Here is a 20,786-nt window from a genome sequence, read left to right as displayed (position 1 = left end):
TGAATAGTGGTTGGCAGAAGGAAGAGTTCCCCCAAAAATGCCAATGCATAAACCAATGAAATGAGGGGAAAATTTCCAGAGTAAATGACAAAAAGGACAACATTTTGTTCTTCTGCCCGTCATGTGACACAAGATGTTGAAATAAGCTATATCCTGAATGGAAAAAGTGTATAAAGGTACCGTGTGGCTATGAGCATTACCAAATAAAGTAACAACCTTGTATTATTTCTGGAGTCAGCTCATCACTTCTGCTCTCTGATGTTTCAGACATCCAGCTGCAGATTATCTGTTGAACTCAGCAGCTTTTCAAGAATCTGGTGACATTCGTGCAGAAGGAGCTAAAACTGGCAAGTTTGAACGGGTAAAAAAAATGACAGCTTCTCATTATGTAGGCCATCCCCTCAGCTTTTGTGTTGGAAACTGTAGGAATGAAGGCAAAAAGGGGGGGAAACCCTATGGGAGCAACTCCATAAAACAATGCAGCCGCTGTCAGTCAGTCAAGATATAAAAAAAAACAAGAAAACGTTAAAGCTCTGCTCACTTTCCCCTCTCTTACTTAATGTCACATAAAGTGTGTGATCGGCCTGGTGTTAAATCGATTAGAACCGATTTTATGCAGTGAGCAACGAGGCGTTGAGCAACAAGAGACATCTGAAGGGCTTCATCCTCCTCATCCTCACCCTCCTCCTTCCATAAACCCCACATCCCCTCCACGCTTTGCCCCCACTTCCAAAAAAAAGTATAAAATGATTATAGTTATATAAGTTTTCCTCCCACTCCCCCAGTGCTCTCTCAGCCACCATCAGGGGTGTTGTCATGGCAACGGCAGTCCCTCCTCTCAACGTCAGCGTCGGGTAGCTGGAGGATGAAGCCGCATGCAGCTCCTGTGTGTCTCTCGGAGCCTCTCAGAGGGCAGTGTGTGATTTGTGCCGGGAGGGAAACGATCTTCCCATGACTGCTCTGACTCGCTCCAGCTGCTCTTCTTCATCACCCACCTTCACCCTCGGACCCCAAGGGACCAACTGATTGAGCTCTTCTACAGGTAAGCATCGACCCCCTCTTTTTATTTCATTGATAGTGATTAATCCCAGTTTGGCAGGTTATAAAAAGACATGTGACGTTGGAGTAGAGGCAGGGATATTTTATTTTCCTCTTTCTCTTTCTGCCCTCCTCATCCTCATCCTCTTCCTTGTGCCGTCCCCATCCCGCGCGCTCTGCCAGCCGTCATGTCCTGGTTGTTCCTGGACTGGTTCGTGCCCCTCTACCTGCTGGTGTCGGTGCTGGTGCTGGCAGGCTTCGGAGCGTGTCTGTACTTCCTCGAGCCCGGGCTGCAAGATGCCCACAAATGGAGCAACAAAACGATCCGGCATCACCCGCTGGTGGCCAGCGTGAACTGCAGAGATGACGATAGCAATGCCCTGATCTGATCCGATGATGGAGAGGGTGGCCAGCGGAGGACGCGTCCAGACAGTGGAGGGGCAGACAGGACACCGAGGGGACAGGGAGGAGAGGAGAGCGTAAGAGGGGAAACACCTTGACAACAAAAATAGTAGCAGGAAGAGGGATCATTTATCATTCCAACTTTTCTTTGCTCTCTGTGGATTTTCCCGACAGTGATCAAAGAAAGTAAGGCAGATATGCTGGACTGCAGAAGAAGAAAAACAAAAGAAACATGCTTCCCTTTAGTGTTTGTACGTCTGATGCCATCTTATATACTTGTGCCAACTTTTGCATACATTTTGTAATTTGACAATCACTTTACATGTGACACAAAGTTGACTTTGATTGTGTTTTTGTTCATAGTGAAGTGAATACAGAGGTGGATGAAGTAGCCACAAATTGTACTCAAGTAAGAGTAGCTCTACTTCAACACATTTTTGCTCAAGTGAAACTAAAACGTAGCCATCCAAGAAATTACTCAAGAGTGAAAACGTATTTGGTAAAAAGGCTACTCACGTACTGAGTAACTGATCAAAAATATGAATTACTTTATATTTTAAAAATTGCATCATCAGATGGACCGAAATATAAAGTTATATGAAATGTTGGTGGACCAAAAATGAAAATGATTCATGCAAATAACATAATTACCAACTTAAGAAAAAATAAATCCAAATGAATTTCTTTAAACATATGACACTTCAACAAAAACAGCAGGTGTGTTTGGTGAATTACTGGTTAAAACAAGCTTGTTCTCCATTCAGTGAAGATACTCACAGTGGGTAGAGCATCCAGAAAGTTTACTCAAGTAAGAGTTGTAATAATAAAATTATTCAAATGAAAGTAGTAGTAAAAAGTACTTTTATTTATTTTTTTCTAAATGCTCCTGGAGTAAATGCAACTACTTACTACCTAACTAAATGATCTGCTACCACTGGGGGAAGTTTTTTTTTCTTTTTCTCTGTGTGTAAGGCAGCTGTTGAAAAGGCATGTGGATCATTAGTTCTGCCGTGCCAAACTGATGCAACGCTTCTTACAGTGACCTGCTGTGAATAAATACCAGAGATTCCTTCAACGTGCCAAGAACATCACAGATGAACCAACAGCGAGGAAAAATAGCGTTTGTTAATTCATTGTGTTTTGATTTCTGACAGCACCATGAGGAAATAGTGTAACAGCCATTTTTACCTTCTTTGTTCATACAAAATAAAATCTTTTCCTCCATTTGTTTGCCAGACTTTTCTGTGTTTGATTTGCACAAAATATTAACAGCTTTCTCCTTTGCTTTTTTATATGTTAATCTTTTCAATTTGATTCAAAAAAAACTTTTTTGATCCCACGGGGGAAATTAAATGTTGGTGTAACTCATATTATCCACGGTTTTTCAATGAGTTGTTGTAGGATGCAGGAAGGATCTCCGGTGACTTAATTCTCACAACTTTTTTTCTATTATTATGACTTTATTGTCGTAACTTGATTTTTTTTTTCTTAGTCTGGCTGTAATACTCTGTAATATACATCAGTTTGGACTTGCCACTGGTGCCAGCAGCAGGTTTAGGGGACAGTGACTCTTTTTACAAAACTGTATTTTGAATGGCATTTTTTTCTCATAATTGCATTGTAGAAACAAACTTAAGAAATTTTTTTTTTTCTGAAAGCTGACACTTACTCCTCCACTCCCTGCAAATGCAATGAGTCCCTGCAAAGTCCTCACTGAGGCGTCCATTTTCACAGTGTTACTGTAACACTGATGATTCAACAAATTAAGGGCAACTGCATTTCTGAAACATTGCATTCCTGTACAGTTCAATATGCTGACAAAATCTCTACACTTGGCAAGTTGTGTAGCATTCACCCCCCTTGGAGAGGGTTGGGCGGTGTTGAGAATCCAGTAAGGAACCATTTGCACTTCATTGTAGCAAAAACCTAAACCGTCTTAGTTCTCGGAAAATTAGCCAATTGCCTCTACTGCTAGTGCTAGTCTGACCAGCTAATATCCACTTGTTATTCTTCTGTCCACTTGAGAACTACAACTAATTTTAGGGGGTTTAATCAAGGTTATAGTGTGACAATTTTACCATCCCATACCTTTTACATGTTATACATGTTAATGAGGTTTGTGTGTAGCTTTATCGGAATGACAATTAATTTCCTAAGCGATCTAGCAGGTTTTCCCCTCAGAGTTATTGTGTGACCTTCTGCGGAGGCCAGAAAAAGTCAAAGGTCCAAACAGTTGTGCTCAAACAACTTCCCGCTCATTCTTCTGTAGTTTTGCTTGAGTAGGTTTCTGAATGCAAGTCTGCTTTGGGACCAGACAGGCTGCACACAGGCCACACTCAGATTTCACAGTGCCCAGCGGAGCAAATCAAACAGGACACCAGCGTGGGAGTGGAACACTGAGGGCTCAGAGGAGAAAAATGGCGAGAATGGCACTTGTGCGCCCACTGCTTCCTACTTCTCTGCTCATTGTCTTGCACTCACAGGCTTGTTTACTCTCTCAAAGTGACGGCAACAGAGAGACCATCAGACATCAGGTTTGCTTTTTTTTAATGAAAGTATCTAAAATTGTTCTGTATTAAAATGCACATTGTCTTGAAATGTTGCATTTGATGGGGCTTGCATGTTTCCTACTCCGTAACATTGCAGTTGTAAAAGCTAGTTTCAGTAAATACTAACATGCTCTAAGACTTGCTTTAGTTTTGATACATGATGGGAATTTATTAACTAATTTGACATCATTCTTTATTGCAATTAAAAGATGAAGTTTAACATCTAATTTATTCTGTTCATCATATATTTGTATTTATAAAGAATCAATTTCAGATAGCTCTCATTAAGCTGATTTTGAATGACAGTATTTTGGATCAGTTTGTATTTCCACAATGCTGCCTTTCATATAGGTAATTGTGATTCTGCTTTTATAGGTTGCGTAGCAGAAACTCATAAGAGAAATTGGACGTTTTAAATTGTAAATATATTAAACTTAGAATGTATATTCCTTCAATATTTTCATGCTTTGTCACCTCATTCAATATTTCGGAAGTCTAAGGATAACTATGCATGCTTTTCCAAGTATTTTACTGATAAAATTCTGAAAAGTGTGGCATGCATTTGTATGCAGCCTTAACTCAATGCTTTGTAAAAAACCATTTTTGCTGCAAATGCAAGTTTAACACTTCTAGAGACTGCATTTTTGCCAACCTATAATTTTTCTTCCAATTCACAATTACGCAAACTTTGTGTGGGTCCATGAATAAAATGAATGTTTCTTTGCAGGTGCTTCCAACCATTTTATATGCAACAGAATGAGTGTTTTTCATCGTCATAAACCTTTGATGTCGGGTACATCTCCAACCTGCAGACAAACAAATGAGCTTCCTAAAGTCTGCCAGTCACCTCCTCTTTCTCTGTCTTCTCCTGTGATAAAGAAGAAAGCTATCCTACTCCCATCGTTTGATGAAAAGGGGTTCATCTTTGAAAAGGGCAACACTAAACTCTCAGCAGTTAACAACAGGTAAGCAGATGTGTGGCTTGATGATATGTTACATGTCTATAAATATTATGCTGACTGCCTTTTACATCTCATATGTTCTACTCTTTTAGATCTAACGATGTAATTTCCTCCAAAGCCTCATGTCAGCTTATACGAGGTAAAGAATGTCTGAATTCACAGAGAAACTACGGGGAGAGAGCTTCAACACTTCCAAGGACAAAGTCCTCAATACACAACTCTCTGACGATTTCTGCTGAGCCCAACATCTGCATTTCCCCTGCTCCACAGCCAAATTCCTCTCCCACCCTCCGCACTTTGAAACCAAGACCAAGGGATTCTCTTCTTTCCCCCTCCTCGGTGTTGGGTGATTTTCACCCGATACTACAGCAGCCAGACCAAAAGCCAAGAGTGTCTCCGACTCTGACAGTCCCAACACCCAGACGGACCCCATCACCCTCATCGGCTACCGATAGCCAACAAGAGAGACAGCCTTCTCCTGTTGCTCAGGAGAGACATGCTCGATCTATTTCCATATCTAACATGGCAGTGGAGCCAGCCAACAAGATCAAGCATGATGTTCTTGACCAAGGAGCGTTGCTGGAGTTTACTCATCCTGGGCATAGAAGAGTCTGCAGAGAGACTCAACAGACTGACTCTTGCAGGCTTCCAGCATTATGTCACAATTACTGCAAAGTTCAAAGTAAAGTTGGATTGAAGAAAACAGAAATTACAGCAACAGAAAAACCAAAGACTCCGAACAGGAATTCAAATATTGCTACCATGTTGAAACCAAAACCAATAGCAGAACAGCAAAAGCAATGTGAACCAAAGGAAGCGATGAGGCGTTTTGATGTTTCTCCAAGAGAGCTTGATGCCTCTTCTATGAAGTCAAGACTTCGAAGTAGGTTAACAGACTACAACCTCAGGAGCAATTACACTCACACTTCTGAATGTACCACCTTTGATCAATCATTTGAGAAAACAGATTGCAGTAAAAGAACAAAGCTGACCAAACCGTCCCTTTCTGCAGATTCTCAGATAAGTTTTAATTCAGACAAAAGTGAAACAAGAAGTAGACTATTTAATTTGGACACTGAAACAAGAGTAAAGCCAGAAGCTTTATCTCTAAACAGCAAGTCCTCTCAGAATCAAAGGTCTGCACCAGACCAGGCCCTGAGGCAGTCCACCCAGACGGATGTAAAGACCGTGGTAAGCCGATCTGAGCGTGCATCAGAGGATTTCAGCTGCCAGTCAAGAGACTTTAGTCAGATACCACTGATATCTGGTAGTGCACAGAGATTAAATCAAGTTAAGACACATATAGATGCATCTCAGAGCCTGGGGATCTTCCAGGCAGCATCATATGAACCCCTTTATTCCCAGGATGGAACCTTTTCAAATCCTGACCTCCAGCCTAAACATCCCTGGAATCAGGAGATGACTAAGCAACATGAAAACCACAGAGACATGAACTTCAGTCACACAGTTCTGAAACAATCAGGTGTTTGCAAAACACCTGACCACAACGTAGGTCCAGAATACCCCTGGGCCCCATCCATGGCAGGATGCCAATTCAACAGAAACAGATCTGGTCACAGCTGCAAGAGAGTCTCTGAGTGGCCACAGCAGATTGTTTACCAGCCTTCTGCAGAGATACAAGGTTGTCAACAAAAACACCAACCAAACTACTCTGGCCCAGACAGAGCATTTATCACAGAGGATTCGGAAGACCCGTATTATGTCACCATGTACTACCCAGACTCAGTGTATGTAGGTGAGTATAAACATGTCCAAAACACTAGAATGACTTTAACTCAAGTCAGTCTCATGGTGTTTCAGTTGCTGTTTTTATTTCAGATAGGAGTCCACTAATATTGAACATGTGGGGGTGGGGGCACAGGCGAGTGGGGTGGTCGGAGAGGATAGCAGAGGGTTGGAAGACGCTGTTCCTTATCAGCAGACGAACAGACAGGCTGAAGAAAGATGTGGCCTGTTAGTTAACAGTTTCTGTCAAAGCAAAGAGCGCTGGAAGCAACGCAGTTTTCCACACGGGAACATAAACACAGCAGAGACATGCAGAAACAACGGCGACAGAGTGACGTAAGGAGAGCAACTGTGAGATAAAGTGTGAGTAGTGGGTGAAAAGAGAAGAGTTTTACTTCTAAATGCTTACTGGGGTGTTGATAACATGAGTTATGATGGCACATCTCTCCATGAGATTTGCAATGTCTTTTTGAGGGTTTTTTAGTGAAATAAAACCAGTCAGATGTCATTCTGTGCGGAATCAGGGTCCTATTGTGGACCTGCATGTGGAAGCATTATTTTTAAATGACTTTTGAGGGGAAAAAAATCAGCTGAGGGAGAATGTCCAGTGTAATTATCACATCCTCTCCTGAATTTATGATTTTGTTTCAATGCCTTGGTACTTGCTGGAGGATAATGTTTTGTGTAGTTAAGTGCTTTGTTTACGGAGGTGTGAATTGTTACTGTATTTTTAGCTATAAAAATGCCAAGGGAAAATTTTAAACCCTCAGCTTGAAGTGAGGATAACAATAGCAAGGATTATTTGTTGAGTTTTTTGAAAGAAAACTTGCCAATTCTTTTAAGACTTACATTTTAAATAGTTTAAAACCTTTTAATTTATATATGCTGAAACTGACAAATCCATAATATTACTGTCATTCTTAATAAATAAAAGTAAAAATTAAAATCTTGGCTCTATGTTCTATGTTAAAATTTCAAACATTTATGGGAAGCCCCTGATGGTTTTCGGAGCAGCAGCTTAGTTCACTCATACCTCCGTCCGGCTCTGCCTTTGAGTCTCTGGTACATGAGGTTATTTCTTTGTTTTTGAAGAACTTTATAGTTAAACTGTGAACTTCTTAAAAAGTAGCAAATGCAGATTTTTTTCTTGATCCTTCCTGCAACGCTTAAATATTCTGGATTATTGTGAATATTTAAAATAGTATTATGTTTCAAGATCTTTAGGGTACTTAGTATTTTAATTATGCTACAGTCCAGACCTATAAATAGAGCGCATCAGTGTCAACAGACTGTTCTTAAAAAAAAAAAAAGTCCCTTTGAGCCAAAGTCACTATGCGCATGTGCACTGCATCTCCCCACTCCCTGTCCTCTTGTCGCCTTGGCAACAGACAAAGGGGGGCTCTCTTTCGGCCGAAGGGAAGAGAGAAAAGGTAGCATCGCTCGTCACATGACCCTTCCTGTTCTCAGCATCTCTGTGTTGAGTTTTTCGGAGCAGGTTTCGGACCCGGTGAGATCAGCCCGGCTTCTCTTTGCGCGGACGGACTGATCGGGGATCGGTGAGTGTGACGCTGCTGAGCAGACCGTGCTAGCAGCGGGCTAACGCAGCCCCCAGGACCGAGTGCAGAGACAATGGGGTCGGCAGGACTGGGAGGGATGGAACTAACCTCGTGTTTTTATTCAGAACAAATAAAAAATGCAAATCTGCTCATATTTCGTTCAAAAACCTGTTTAACATATTCTCTAAGAGCTTATATATCTTCCCCTTTTTTAATGTGTGGCTGTGTTAGCATCTTTAGTGTATGTGTCAGCCCTTGTGGATTGTGCTGAAATGTTTCTAACAATACGTCTGAGATGAGATTATGTGAAAGGAGCAGAGCTGCATGATGACCACTGGCTGGAGTAACTCAAAGTGACAGCCTCTGCCTTCTGCCTCTGTGGCTAAAGTGGCCCTGCCATAAGCACATCCAGAGAGCTCAGGTCATCATCAGCATCTCTGGCTCAACAGAAAGGTTTCTGTATTTTTCTGTGGCCTGCTGCACCGAAAGGCTCATTTCACTAAGCATATTTTACCAAAAAGTTTGACTGATTTGATGTTTCTGATGCAGTAGTGGTTTGTTTTGGTTCCAATAAGCCTGCACTGTGTTCTGTTGCAGTGTCCTGAAGCTCTAACATTGACACAGATGTTTTCATACACCTTGAACTTTTTTTGTCAACATTTGGTACAACCTCAAACCTTATTCAGCCATCCCGAGTCAATGTCTTGTAGAGCCACCTTTTGCTACTTTGTTTTAGTGAATATTTCACCCTTTCTTCTTTGTAAAATAGCTCAAGCTATGTCAGAACCAAAGGATGATCTGAAAGGGACTTAAGATTGAATTTTGCAGCAATAAATATGCCAGGTGCGAAAGATTTGTTGAGATTTGTTGTTAGGTACGGTGAAGGAGTTGTGTTGCTGTGGGCTTCTCTTCTAAACACCCTGATAACCATCACATCATAAACTGCTGAAATGTCAGGATGTTTTAAAACAACATGTGGTGGTTTTGTAACTGAGTCATCATTGGGTCTTTCAGCAGGATAATCAGAAAACGTCTCACCAGATAAAAAATGGCCACCGCAGTCCCCAAACCAAAATGAAATAGAAAAGCTGGGGCATGAAGAGAAGACAGCACTCAAGTGATCTAGATTTGTGCAAAGCAGAAACTGTTTACTGTTATACTGGGTGAGACCTGTCCAGTATGCTGTTTGTAGCCACAAACAGTATACTGGAAAAGCATTCCCATTTGAAATAGGCATCTTCAGGATACCACTTACTTAAGAAGTATGATTGATATCACTAAACTGCACACAGTTACTACATTAGGCATATTTTTGAATTTACTGATATTTAGCAATACTTTCATGGAACTAACAGTGGAGAAAAGAGTAAAAATAAAATTTTAAATAATTCTGTTAATATAGTTTTTTATTTAACATCATTATTGAAATTTATTGAGACAGCAATAAATCAAAATTCTTATCATAATATGAAGTTTCATGATTAAAAGATAATCAACATGATGAATGCCCGGCCCTAATTACTGCAGTGACTTACAGGACTTTGCCAGGCATACCAATAAGTGTTTGAAATGATTTCCCTTGATGAAGTAATTTTTCTTTTACTTTGTATTTTGTTCTATTTTTCCCTTAACATATCAGTATACAGACTCACATCTTCTCTTTGCATCAGCAAATCTGACAAATCCCCTCCTCCAATTGGTTACCACACTTTACATGTTTGCTTGGCTTAAAACCAGAGCTCCGATGATGGGGCAGTGATGTGTGGGTTTGTGGCTAAAACCTTTTGATACTGATGTCTCTGCTCACTGAAATTAAATCTGTTAAACCTATAATAATTAGCAACTTGGAATCAAGTGTGGCAGCAACAACACACCAGAGAAACACAGACCTAAACATAATTGAAAATAATGGAAATAGTAATGAAAGAATGCAGCTCTGGGAGTTTCATCCTGCTGCTTTAAGATATGAAAACTACAGTTTTAAGACCTGGTTTCTGTTTTCCCATTTTTTAGGGAGTAAAACATTTGTAGAGGCAGAACTGTTGAGTTTGGTCCATTTCAGACAATCAAAATGATTCCACTTTTGTCTGTCACTCTCTGACATAACCTTTTGTTTGTGCGGTTGCCTTCTTCTGGAACCATGTTTCATGTTGTTAGAAAACTGAAGTCAGATTTCTCCCTTTCTCCTTTGTTCTGAAAAACAATGTTTTCAGGGTCTTTTTAAGAGGTAGGAGCTGTGCTTGCAAATACATCTTCATGAGATTTAAGTCTAGACTTTGAGTAGGCCACCTCAAAACCATCTTTTTATGCTCAGACATTCAAAAACAGACTGGCTGAAGAGCATGTCAGCTTGAAGCCTATGGCGGCTGCAGCAGCCTGTTTCTTCAATATAGAGCAAGTAAAAGGACAAGAAGCTTTAGCTGCTCTACTGGCCTACTTCTCCGTCATTTATTCAAGTGTAATTTATTTCTGTCTTTCTCCATCTCTCTAGACATGTCAGACATAGTTCCACCAGAGGTTAGACCCAAGCCTGCTGTCCCTGCCAAGCCCCCAAATGTGGGCACTCCTTCCCCTTCGAGTCCCTTCCCACCCCAGGGCCCAGTTGTGGGAGCTGGTGGCATCGTTGCGCCCCCTCCAAGCGCTATTCCGGTTCCCATTGGAAGTCACGGTCCCAGCCACCCTGTCGGTCACAACGTGGGTCACAGTGTGGGCCACAATGTGGGCCACAGTGTGGGCCACAGCAGTGGTCATCCTGGGGGTCATGCTCCAGCTCACAGTGTGGGTCATGGTCATGGAGGCTCCCACAGCTCTGGAGGGGGCTCCACCCTGCTTGGCTACATTGGTATTGACACCATCATTGAGCAGATGAGAAAGAAGACCATGAAGACTGGCTTTGACTTCAACATCATGGTTGTTGGTACGTCACAGTAGATCGTATTTCTCTTAGCTGACCCCCTTGTTTAAGTTTCTTTATTGTCTAACTTCCATTAACTCTCTCTCAGGTCCCAGCGGCCTTGGAAAGTCAACTCTGGTGAACACCTTGTTCAAGTCCCAGGTGAGCAGGAAGAGTGCAGGATGGTCACGTGACGAAAAGATCCCCAAAACTGTAGAGATCAAGTCAGTGTCTCATGGTAAGTAAAGCGAGAAAGATCTTTATTTACATTCAGATTAAATGAACATAATGCAGCTCTGGAGCATAAAGGATGTGGCCTTCTCTGTTTGATGAACTTTTTCAATATTTCAATGTTTCTTTCCAAAGCTTACGGAATACTTTTAATTTATGAATTACTTTACCAAAATTTACCAGGGTTCTTCCCATGAACTTAGTTTACAAACCTGTGACAATGGGTGCATAACAGAACATAGTGTAAAGCGCTTTGGGATCCTATGGACTTGATAAAGCGCTAAACAAGTACAAGCCATTAATTAGACTATAAAATAATTATTTATTTTATAGTCTATATAATCATATCTGCTGTGATTTAGAAGGAAGTGAACATACTGCTAGTAATGTGGTGGCTGTCAAAAGAGATTGTGTACATTTATTTTAATTTTCCGTGCCATGCTAATTACATATATTAAGTCAGCTAAATATGAATGTTGTCCAGGTAATTAACTATGGGGATCTGACTGATATCCATCCAGTTGGTGAAATAAGTTCTAACAATGACGTAGGAGTGAGTTTCATCTTTGCTTTTGTGCCAAATAAGAGAAAAAGGTTAGACTTTGATTTCCAGCTCCTAATTAAACCTCAGTTTCTCAAGAGCTTTAAATAAAAAGCTTTTACATGTGGTAGTTTTAACCAACTGTTACACCTTCTTTTTATCTTTTAGCAGGATTATATCTGTTATGCCAAACTGTGATTTGATTGTGCATGTGTTCCGCAAATTTAGCCAATAATATATGTAGTCCAATGTTGGTCAGTATATCTTTTTTTAGATAAAATATATATTAATCAAATTGAACATTTGTTTAGTGGCACCATTACACAAAAAATAAAATCAACGTAGCAAGTTTATTAGATACATTGCTCTCACTTCCCCCAAATCTTGGGGCCTTAATTTTGCCTCATAGTCCTTTTGCAGCTTCTGAACAGACCTGTGAGCCCCATGTTAGCACTTGAATAGAAATTATGTAAAACCAAAGCAAACCTGATGGAATTTCTCCCGGCTAATTAGGCTAATGAGTAGTCACTCAGTAACCTTATAGAATATAAAAAGAAGCAACCCACAGAGACTAGATTTCTCAGGAATAGACAGAGAGAGTTCATTACTGTGAGAAATGGTTCAATATTTTGTCTTTTTTATATATTACACCTATGGACTTGTTTGTTTATTCGCTGAGGATCACTTTGCTATCAGAAACCCCAATTTCAGCTCAATGTTTGGACAGATGGCCTCACAGTTGTGCCAAGCAAAATTTGATACACTGCAGAAATAATACATGACTGCATGCGGCCCAGTCCGTGAAGGAGTGAAGAGACCCCCGATCTTATCACTAACCAAACATATCTTTGGGCTGCAGGACATATGAATAACTGCATTAGTTACTAATTTACCGGCACAATATTGTCCTCTGTTTAACACCATTAGCTAGAAGTCATCAAACTTCACCACTTGTAGTTGATTTGAGTAATTTTTTATTAAGCTCAAACTAAACTCACCCACAATCCAAAGTGTAAGTGTGGCAGCTTCCACTTTTTTAACCTAATTTGTATATTTTCTTTTACAACAGATACACAGATTAGAGATTTGAGCCTGATTCACAGTCTCGATTTGTTCCTACTTGGGGGGAGAGGTGGGGAGTAGAAAAAAAAAACCCTAACCATATTTTTTGGCATTAGGACCACACTAGGTTGTATGTCTGCAAACCATTAAAATGGTTTTTAATGCTTTAAAACCATTTTTGTCTTTGCGTTTATTGTTGCAGTGATTGAAGAGGGTGGAGTTAAGATGAAGCTGACGGTTGTTGACACTCCAGGCTTTGGAGATCAAATAAACAATGACAACTGGTAGGTTTTCCAGCTAACGCACCTAGTTATTGTCCTGTTTTATAGTTCTCTCTTTGTAAAACTGAACGTCTGGTCTCCAGAGTGCTGCAGCGTCATGCTTTTTGTATCCCGCAGCTGGGAACCCATTTCTAAGTACATCAATGAGCAGTTTGAGAAGTTCTTGAAAGAAGAGGTGAACATCACTAGAAAGAAGCGAATTCCCGACACCAGAGTGCACTGCTGCCTCTACTTTATTCCCCCAACTGGACACTCGTAAGTAAAATTGATGTTTTAACACAAAAATCCTTCATGCAGACCGGAAATTGCCTCGATGCAGTGCTCTTGTCTTTCCTTTGAGAACCTCGCAATTAGCTGCTGCTGACAGCTGTGAAATTACGCCTTAATGCATAAATGACTATTCAGTCTTTTGTATGTCTCTGCCAGTTTGTCTCATCATTCTCAGTTGGGCTAATTGGAAGCTTTTTCCAACTGGAAGTTTTTAAAACATTCAGATAAGAGTTGAACCTTAACCTTTGTCCAGTGAATTTTCAACAACTTTCACACTCTTGAGGAAAAAGAGAAAAGCTAATGAGATGTGTGACATGTTACAGATATTTCTGTGTTCCACGTTAGCTCTCCCAGTCTTTTTCTTTTCTCTTTTTTATTTTGGTGGGATGAGCTGTCCTGAAACTCTTTGTCGCATAAACGCGGCTTTTATTCTCTCCACATCTGTTCTAGTCTTCGACAACTGGATGTCGAGTTCATGAAGCGCCTGAGTCACTCTGTGAACATCATTCCAGTGATCGCAAAGTCTGACACAATGACTGTCGAGGAGAGACAAGAGTTCAAACAGCGCGTGAGTGTGATCATTACAGCTGCTGTAACATCTGTTTTACAGGAAAGAGAACTCATTTGATCGCAGATGTTTTCATCTGTGAGCAATACTGATCCCACAGCTTCTCCTAATTGTTCAAATTGTCTTCGCTGCTGCTGCAGGTTAGGAAGGAGCTAGAAATGAACGGGATTGAGTTTTACCCACAGAAAGAGTTTGATGATGACATAGAGGACAAGAGTGACAACGACAAGATCAGGGTACGTACTCATGATTTCTTTCTTTCTGTCTTTTCCATCTAATCCCAGTGACTACAGATGCACCGATCACCGGGGTTTGGTGGCTAATTTGTGATTCTTTTTGTTTTGAATTGACCTGCTTATATCTACTTTAGCCAGTTCTGATTTACTTTAGTGCTGCAGCTATTTTAGTAATCAATTATTCTATCAATTAATCGGATAAAAAAAAAAAAACAGGTACCTTTGCAGAGTTTCTTTTTAACCACGTAAGCCTTTGTTACATAATATTAGAAATACATTAAAATATGCGAATTCAATTCCTACTTTAAATAACAAAACAAACTATTTACTGCTTTAAATAACAACATTCCATTAGTTTACGCTTGATCATTTGTAACAAAGGATGCATCTGCAGCTAAAAGAAAACACTACTAACATCAACATATGAAAAGTTCAACGCCTTTAGCTTGACTTCCATCGATGCCGTTTATAGCTAATCTATTAATTAATCATTTGAACGAAAAAGGTTCTTAATAGGAGTTGTGTTTTTTTTTTACAGAATTTACAGCAGACAGTCTAATGTAATGTAGACTGTCTGCTACACTGTCTGCTTTCAGCAAAATGGCCTTTTTTAGGGTCTGTATACTCCACTTAATGATTAAATGATTACTAAATTAGTTGATGATTATTTGAATAATCTATTCATCATTACAGCTTCAAATAATCATTTCAGCTCTAATTTATTTTAATACCTATTCTAGAAAAGATATAAAAAGTATTAAAAGTTAGTATTAAAAATAAAGCCGTGAAAGGAGGAACTGTTGAGGTTGACAAATTGTCACATGTGAGTGAGGGGGGGTCTGAATACTATCTGGATTGTGTTTTATGAGACCAGAATCAGAGTGACACCTGACTGATCCTTTCTGTTGGAGCTCAGGTCACTCACTGAGCAGAAAGTTAACATGCCACTTATCTCCCAGACACACACTCTGACCTGGATTGTGCACACACAATTAGAGAAACAGACACAAAGCAGAAGGAATCTCGATGAGCATGTCTCAGACAAGTGGTCCCTTTAGTGTCAGTAACTATCTAAATTGATCATATAATGTGTCAGTGACTATCTAACAGGGCAGAGACATGCAATTGTAATAATTTTTACACAATGTGGTGTGGTAAAAAATATGTTCTCAATGTGAAGTGATTGCCTTTTTTCTGGCTTGAGCTGTGTGTGAGGAAGACGAAGGTCCTTGTGTAATTAACAAATCTAATCCTTAGTCCATAAAGGACTGGAGATTAAACAGTTTTTTTGGCATCTTCCTGCATTAAACAAATGCTCACAGTCAGACTTAACAGAATGATTATTAATTATTTATATGGGGAACATACAAAGCCACAGTGTGTGAGGGAAAGTAGTCTTAAAGCAGTATTTTTCTAATATTTAAAAGAAAGACAAGATGATAAGAGTGGACATGTAAGGCTTACTTTAGTATCTCATATGAATAATTTGTACAGTTGCCATTAGTGGCTGTGAACAGCAGTTTCTGTGTCTGTTCCCTGGAGTATGAAGATCTTCACTTTAACTATGACTTCTAACATTTCCAAATCCACCACATTCCCTGACAGACACAAGATGAAAGCTCAAAAAGATAAAAAGAGATTTCCTTTAAATACACCTCAATGAGTATAGAAGCTTCTTATGATTTTTATATTTTAAACACCTCTGATAGTGAAAACAGCTAACTTTGTGTCGTCTTCTCTCAGTAGCAACATTCACACTGAAGAGTGTTATTGCCAGTATGAAGCCTTCACTGAACATGAGTGGATTTTTCAGTTTCAGATTTTGATCACAATTTCTCCCGCTTTTTGTTGGAGTTTGAGGCAGGGGAATATTTTTAGCTCACTTGTTTGAACTCATGAACTCTAGTCAGTGTGAAACTCTGTCTGCCCGTAGGAAATGATGCCCTTTGCTGTGGTGGGAAGTGATAAAGAATACCAAGTGAACGGGAAGCGAGTCCTGGGGAGGAAGACGGCGTGGGGAATCATAGAAGGTGGGCATCGTTGGTGACGTTTTGGTGTTTTTGCCACAGAAATAATGAGGATGTTCGTTTGAATCTGTTTCTTCTTTTTGTCTCAGTTGAAAATCCAAACCATTGTGAGTTTGCTCAGCTGAGAGATTTCTTGATCAGGTACGACTGTCTTGTGAAGCATATTTAAACGCGAACACAATAAACTTGATGAAGCAGGTTCAAATAGGTTCAAATCCCGACCCTCGGTCTTTCTGCATGGAGTTTCCATTATCTCCCTGTGCATGTGTGGGTCCTCTCTGGGTACTCCAGTTTTTTCTCACAGTCCAAAAATTGCTAGGTGAACTGGTCTCTCTAAATTGTCATTAAATTGTCCAAGTATTTGTTGGAGTGTTTGTTTTTTTCCATGGTATTGAAACTGACTACAGAGCTGTCTTCTGAGTTTTTCCTTGTCGTTTCTCCAGGTCCCACCTCCAGGATTTGAAGGAGGTCACTCACAACATTCACTATGAGACGTACCGTGCCAAGAGATTGAACGACAACGGAGGTCTGCACCCCATCACTTCAAATGACACCCAGGAAAGCAACCTGTAGTCAGGCAGTGAAAGAATCGATCAAGATGAAAACAGTGCAATGAAGCTCATATAGGAGTCTATAAGAAAATTTATGATTTTCACCCCCAGCTTTGCTGCATGAGTGAAATAACTTATCAGTCTGTAAAACTTGGTGTCAACTCTGTTTGCCTCCCTCTCCATGTTTAACCATCCAACATATGCACATCTTTTCCCCTAAGGGACACCATCTGATGAGGTTTTAATGGAAAATCGGTGATATGCCTCAGCCAAGATAAAACATCATTACATTACATCTCTGGCTTGTGCACTGCAGCTGGCTTTAGGAGATGCTTGCTGCAGTTCTCCCCTCTCTTCCATGGGGCATTTGCAGATGTCTGTTTACAAATGAATTACAATAACTCCTAAATAGAGTCAGCAATTCACATTCTGTCAACATGTAATAACAAACATATCAAGCTCAGACTACCACTCTGAAGCCTTTTTTTCTGAATAGTTAGATACAGCATTTACACAAACTAATGTGATCTCCAGCCGAATTTATTTTCTCCAGCACATTCATGATCCATGTTACCTGACCTTTACTTTGCATCCATTCCTCATTTAAGTTTTTACACAATAACATGAGTGATTACAGCTGAAATTGGCTCATTTTGAGGAGGTTTGTAGTTTATTTTTTGTCACTTTTCTTTAATGTTGTGTTCAATGACAGCAACAAAAATGTAGAATTTTGAGTTTATGTGTATTATAAGAGAATAATGAGTCTGATTTTCAAGTCTGGGTGTCAAACACTATACTGTCAATACTTTCTGACTTTAAATGTAATATGTAAGTTCTGATTATAATGTAACTTTATGTAGTACAACAGAGGCAGCAGGATATGAAGTCAAACTGTGGCTGGCATGCGGATAGGAAGCAGAGATGCAGCAGTTAATCAGCCAGAGATCCGAAGCGGATAATTTTCCTCATTGATCGGCTTTGATCAGTGATCAACTGGTGAAATTTTCTTTATTATGTAATAAATACATCCAAGCTAAGAACTCCCACCATACATAAAGAAATTTGATGCTCTTTAATCAGGTTTTGATGGTTATAATTTTTGCAGGTTCTTTTTTGATTGATTCAAAGTTAAGATGACATTTCGTCTCCTTCAAAAAGGATTATTTCTATCAGGAAACTTGCACTGATTTAGATTTTTTGAATGGATGAAAAAAAATCACCATAATATTGTGTGCTTTTTTCCATTGCTTTTCTATTTTTTGGCTGCAAAGACCAAAATATAGGATGTCGAGCATTAGAAGTTGAAATATTAAAAAGATTTTTAGTTTTATGCTTTAACTACGTAAAACCAATAACGGTGAGACATAGTGCCATTATAAATGAACTTTTATCTGTTTTTATTACTGGTCTCACTTGTTAAAAACTTAGAAAGTGCCACATTAAGAAGTGTACAATTAACTAATAGAGATTCTAGTATTGAATCTGAATTTCTGTGCAGCAGGAAGTAACAAGCCAGCTCTGCTAAAGATTAAAATTCTCTGCAGCTGCTGCTTGAATACACAAAGAATCCCTGTGGCTTTGTTGTCAGAAGGTCCTAACAAACCTAACAAGCTGCGCTGGCTTCTTCAATTACCAACTCCAGTAAAGAAAATTTTCCGTAATATTTCCTCGCCTGGCTCAATTCGACTCTTTTTAAATGGGATACAGCAGCGGTTTTATCCACTTTATACTACAGTAGACAAGGACTTAGGTTTAAATGGGAAAGATCCAACTGAACACTTGCATGGGCTTAGTGTGCTCCTGCAGTGACACCTTGAGTATGTTTAGCTAGATGATCATAGATTCAGATGGATTTTTAGTAATTGTGAATATTTTTACACTTAAACAGATGACAGGCTTTTAGATTAATTGCAGTATATATTCAAATATTGGAAAGACACTAATTTCTGCACTGTGGTTTTCTTTTAATCACATGCTCTGACTTTACAAGAAAACATTTTCCATTTTTGTCACCAGTGAGTTTTCTTTGCATGGCAGAAATCTGGGAAAGATTTTTAAGATATCTGCAAAATAAACTGGTATGTGGTCTGTTTACTAAGAGCGTGAGAACAGAGCTAAAATACGTGTACTGCCAGTTTCAAATTAAATTTCACATGATCACCACTTGGTGGCAGCACTCCGCAACATTAAGACAGGATCAAAAAAGACCTCAGTTGCTCTGACTTTTTTTTTCCTGAAAAGGTTTACAGAGTTTGCCAACAAATCTAGTCGTATCAGGTTTATGAAAAACTTTCATGTTAAACACTCCAATTACGTGCACTGAATTAAGCGAGCTGTAAACGTGTTTACCGGGTTTTCTTCAGGACTTAAGCATTTATAAATGTTCAGCCATGTACAGTATGCTGTGGAGAACAAATATGCCAAAACGAAGTGATCCTTCAGTAAATCATTCATTATTAATATAAACAGTCACTCATGTGGGTATGATGTTTGGCAAAATGGTCATAGTTGTGATTTTAGTGCAATCCAAGGTCTAAAAGCAGAGATGTGTGGTATTGTGTTTGTGCATGCTTGTGTCTGTACTGCCAGTCAGTTCTCACGTCACTATGATTAACTGAATATTTCTGGATGTGTGGTTTGTGCATTGAACTGGTGTGTCATGGGGTTGCCCTCTGAACTCCTGTTACTCCTTTCAGTCAGTATAACTTCAACATGATCACGTAATTATTGACAACTTTTTGCAAAGTTGGCATGACATATTTATAGCATCATTTCCAGTGTTGTTTGGAATTATTTATACATTAGTGTCTTATCATTGTAATTTATTCTTTTATTTAATAAATTCACTTCCTCATGTTTTTAATTTTTGTCTCCTAATTTATTGATTTATCTTGAATATGTTTGTATTTGACCTGCAGAATGAGAAACATCATCAAACACAAGTTGAGACGTTATTCCATTGAATGCTAAATAGCATACAGAAAAATTAAACTGCGTTGATGTTCAGACTCAGTCAGTAAATTAGAATATTAAAAAGCCAATTTATTTTAGGAACTTTAAACACATTGAAATACATTATATAGAATAATTAGACAGATTTATTAAACAGATTATTTCTGTTTTGATGATTTTCTGCTTACAGATAATGAAAACATGACATAAAATTAGAATATTACATCAGACCATTAAGAAAATCCTTCATATCAGATTCACAGCCATTTTTGGGGTGGAAGCACTTCAGTATAAAGTGGGTTAAACATCTTTTGATTCTTGAAGAAACGTCAAGCTGAATCTGGAGCAGTTAAGAAGTTTATTCCTTGATCGTGGAAACACCATGACATTAAGAAGGTTATTTAGAGAAAAACTACTCTAGACTGAAAAAGGTGTCTTTTATTTAAAACAAACTCCTGAAAGCTTTGGTAATTGTCTTGAAACAGAAAACCAATAATGTCATATTTCCTTGTAACTGAATTCATCCCATTCATGTGTAACTCAAAGAACCATTCCTGATGTTTGATGTTGCATAGACTCCTTCAGTACAAGGTCTAGTCATCATAACATCAGAGACTGATCGTCCATCGGGGCCTTTTATCGGCTCATCCTGACCGCATCACAGCAGTTCATTCAGAGGTCAAGATCAGTTTGTTTTAAGTTCATGTTCCATTACAGTGTTGAGTCATTACATGGCAGTGAAAAGCATTTTCTTCGTCACAGATTTCATCTGGTTTTGCTTTTTCTGTCACTGTTAATAGTTTCAGACCATCAAATGCATTCTAATGTCAAACAGAGATAACGTAATTAAATATAAAATGTAGAATTTAAATCAGAAATTTGTGCGCTAGAGTTAGAAAAATATATCCAAAACAATCTCTG

At 39.2% G+C, this 20,786-nt stretch overlaps 1 protein-coding gene and 1 long non-coding RNA gene across 4 annotated transcripts; both read left to right on the top strand.

Annotated features, from left to right (window-relative positions):
- The first annotated feature begins 75 nt into the window (after positions 1-75).
- On the top strand, positions 76-2,664 carry LOC114144144 (uncharacterized). The gene is made up of 4 exons (XR_003595416.1): positions 76-176; positions 268-361; positions 786-1,042; positions 1,222-2,664. It is a non-coding gene; the product is annotated as an uncharacterized LOC114144144 (long non-coding RNA).
- Positions 2,665-4,716: 2,052 nt separating this feature from the next.
- On the top strand, positions 4,717-19,776 carry septin3 (septin 3). 3 transcript variants are annotated; one of them, XM_028017767.1, is made up of 11 exons: positions 4,717-4,954; positions 5,044-6,707; positions 10,745-11,170; positions 11,256-11,384; positions 13,183-13,264; positions 13,379-13,516; positions 13,982-14,099; positions 14,240-14,335; positions 16,269-16,365; positions 16,452-16,503; positions 16,806-19,776. In XM_028017767.1, exons 1-11 carry the CDS (start codon positions 4,746-4,748, stop codon positions 16,933-16,935), a joined length of 3,141 nt encoding a protein of 1,046 aa, XP_027873568.1. In that variant the 5' UTR covers positions 4,717-4,745; the 3' UTR covers positions 16,936-19,776. The 3 variants fall into 3 exon arrangements, with proteins under 3 accessions (XP_027873568.1, XP_027873570.1, XP_027873569.1); XM_028017769.1 differs by lacking the exons at positions 4,717-4,954; positions 5,044-6,707 and adding an exon at positions 6,874-7,060; XM_028017768.1 differs by lacking the exons at positions 4,717-4,954; positions 5,044-6,707 and adding an exon at positions 7,067-8,253.
- The last annotated feature ends 1,010 nt before the right edge of the window (positions 19,777-20,786 follow it).

This window comes from Xiphophorus couchianus, chromosome 5 (assembly GCF_001444195.1).
Source record: "Xiphophorus couchianus chromosome 5, X_couchianus-1.0, whole genome shotgun sequence".
Classification (NCBI taxonomy): Eukaryota; Metazoa; Chordata; class Actinopteri; order Cyprinodontiformes; family Poeciliidae; genus Xiphophorus; species Xiphophorus couchianus.
This window is presented reverse-complemented; position numbering and strand designations above follow the sequence as displayed.

What these genes read in the sequence shown, in the direction of transcription:
- septin3 (XM_028017767.1), top strand. Translation starts at nt 4,746, where the DNA reads ATGAGTGTTTTTCATCGTCATAAACCTTTGATGTCGGGTACATCTCCA. An exon ending in CAAATAAACAATGACAACTG is followed by an intron (nt 13,265 to 13,378) that starts GTAGGTTTTCCA and finishes TGTATCCCGCAG; the next exon opens with CTGGGAACCCATTTCTAAGT. An exon ending in GGCGTGGGGAATCATAGAAG is followed by an intron (nt 16,366 to 16,451) that starts GTGGGCATCGTT and finishes TTTTTGTCTCAG; the next exon opens with TTGAAAATCCAAACCATTGT.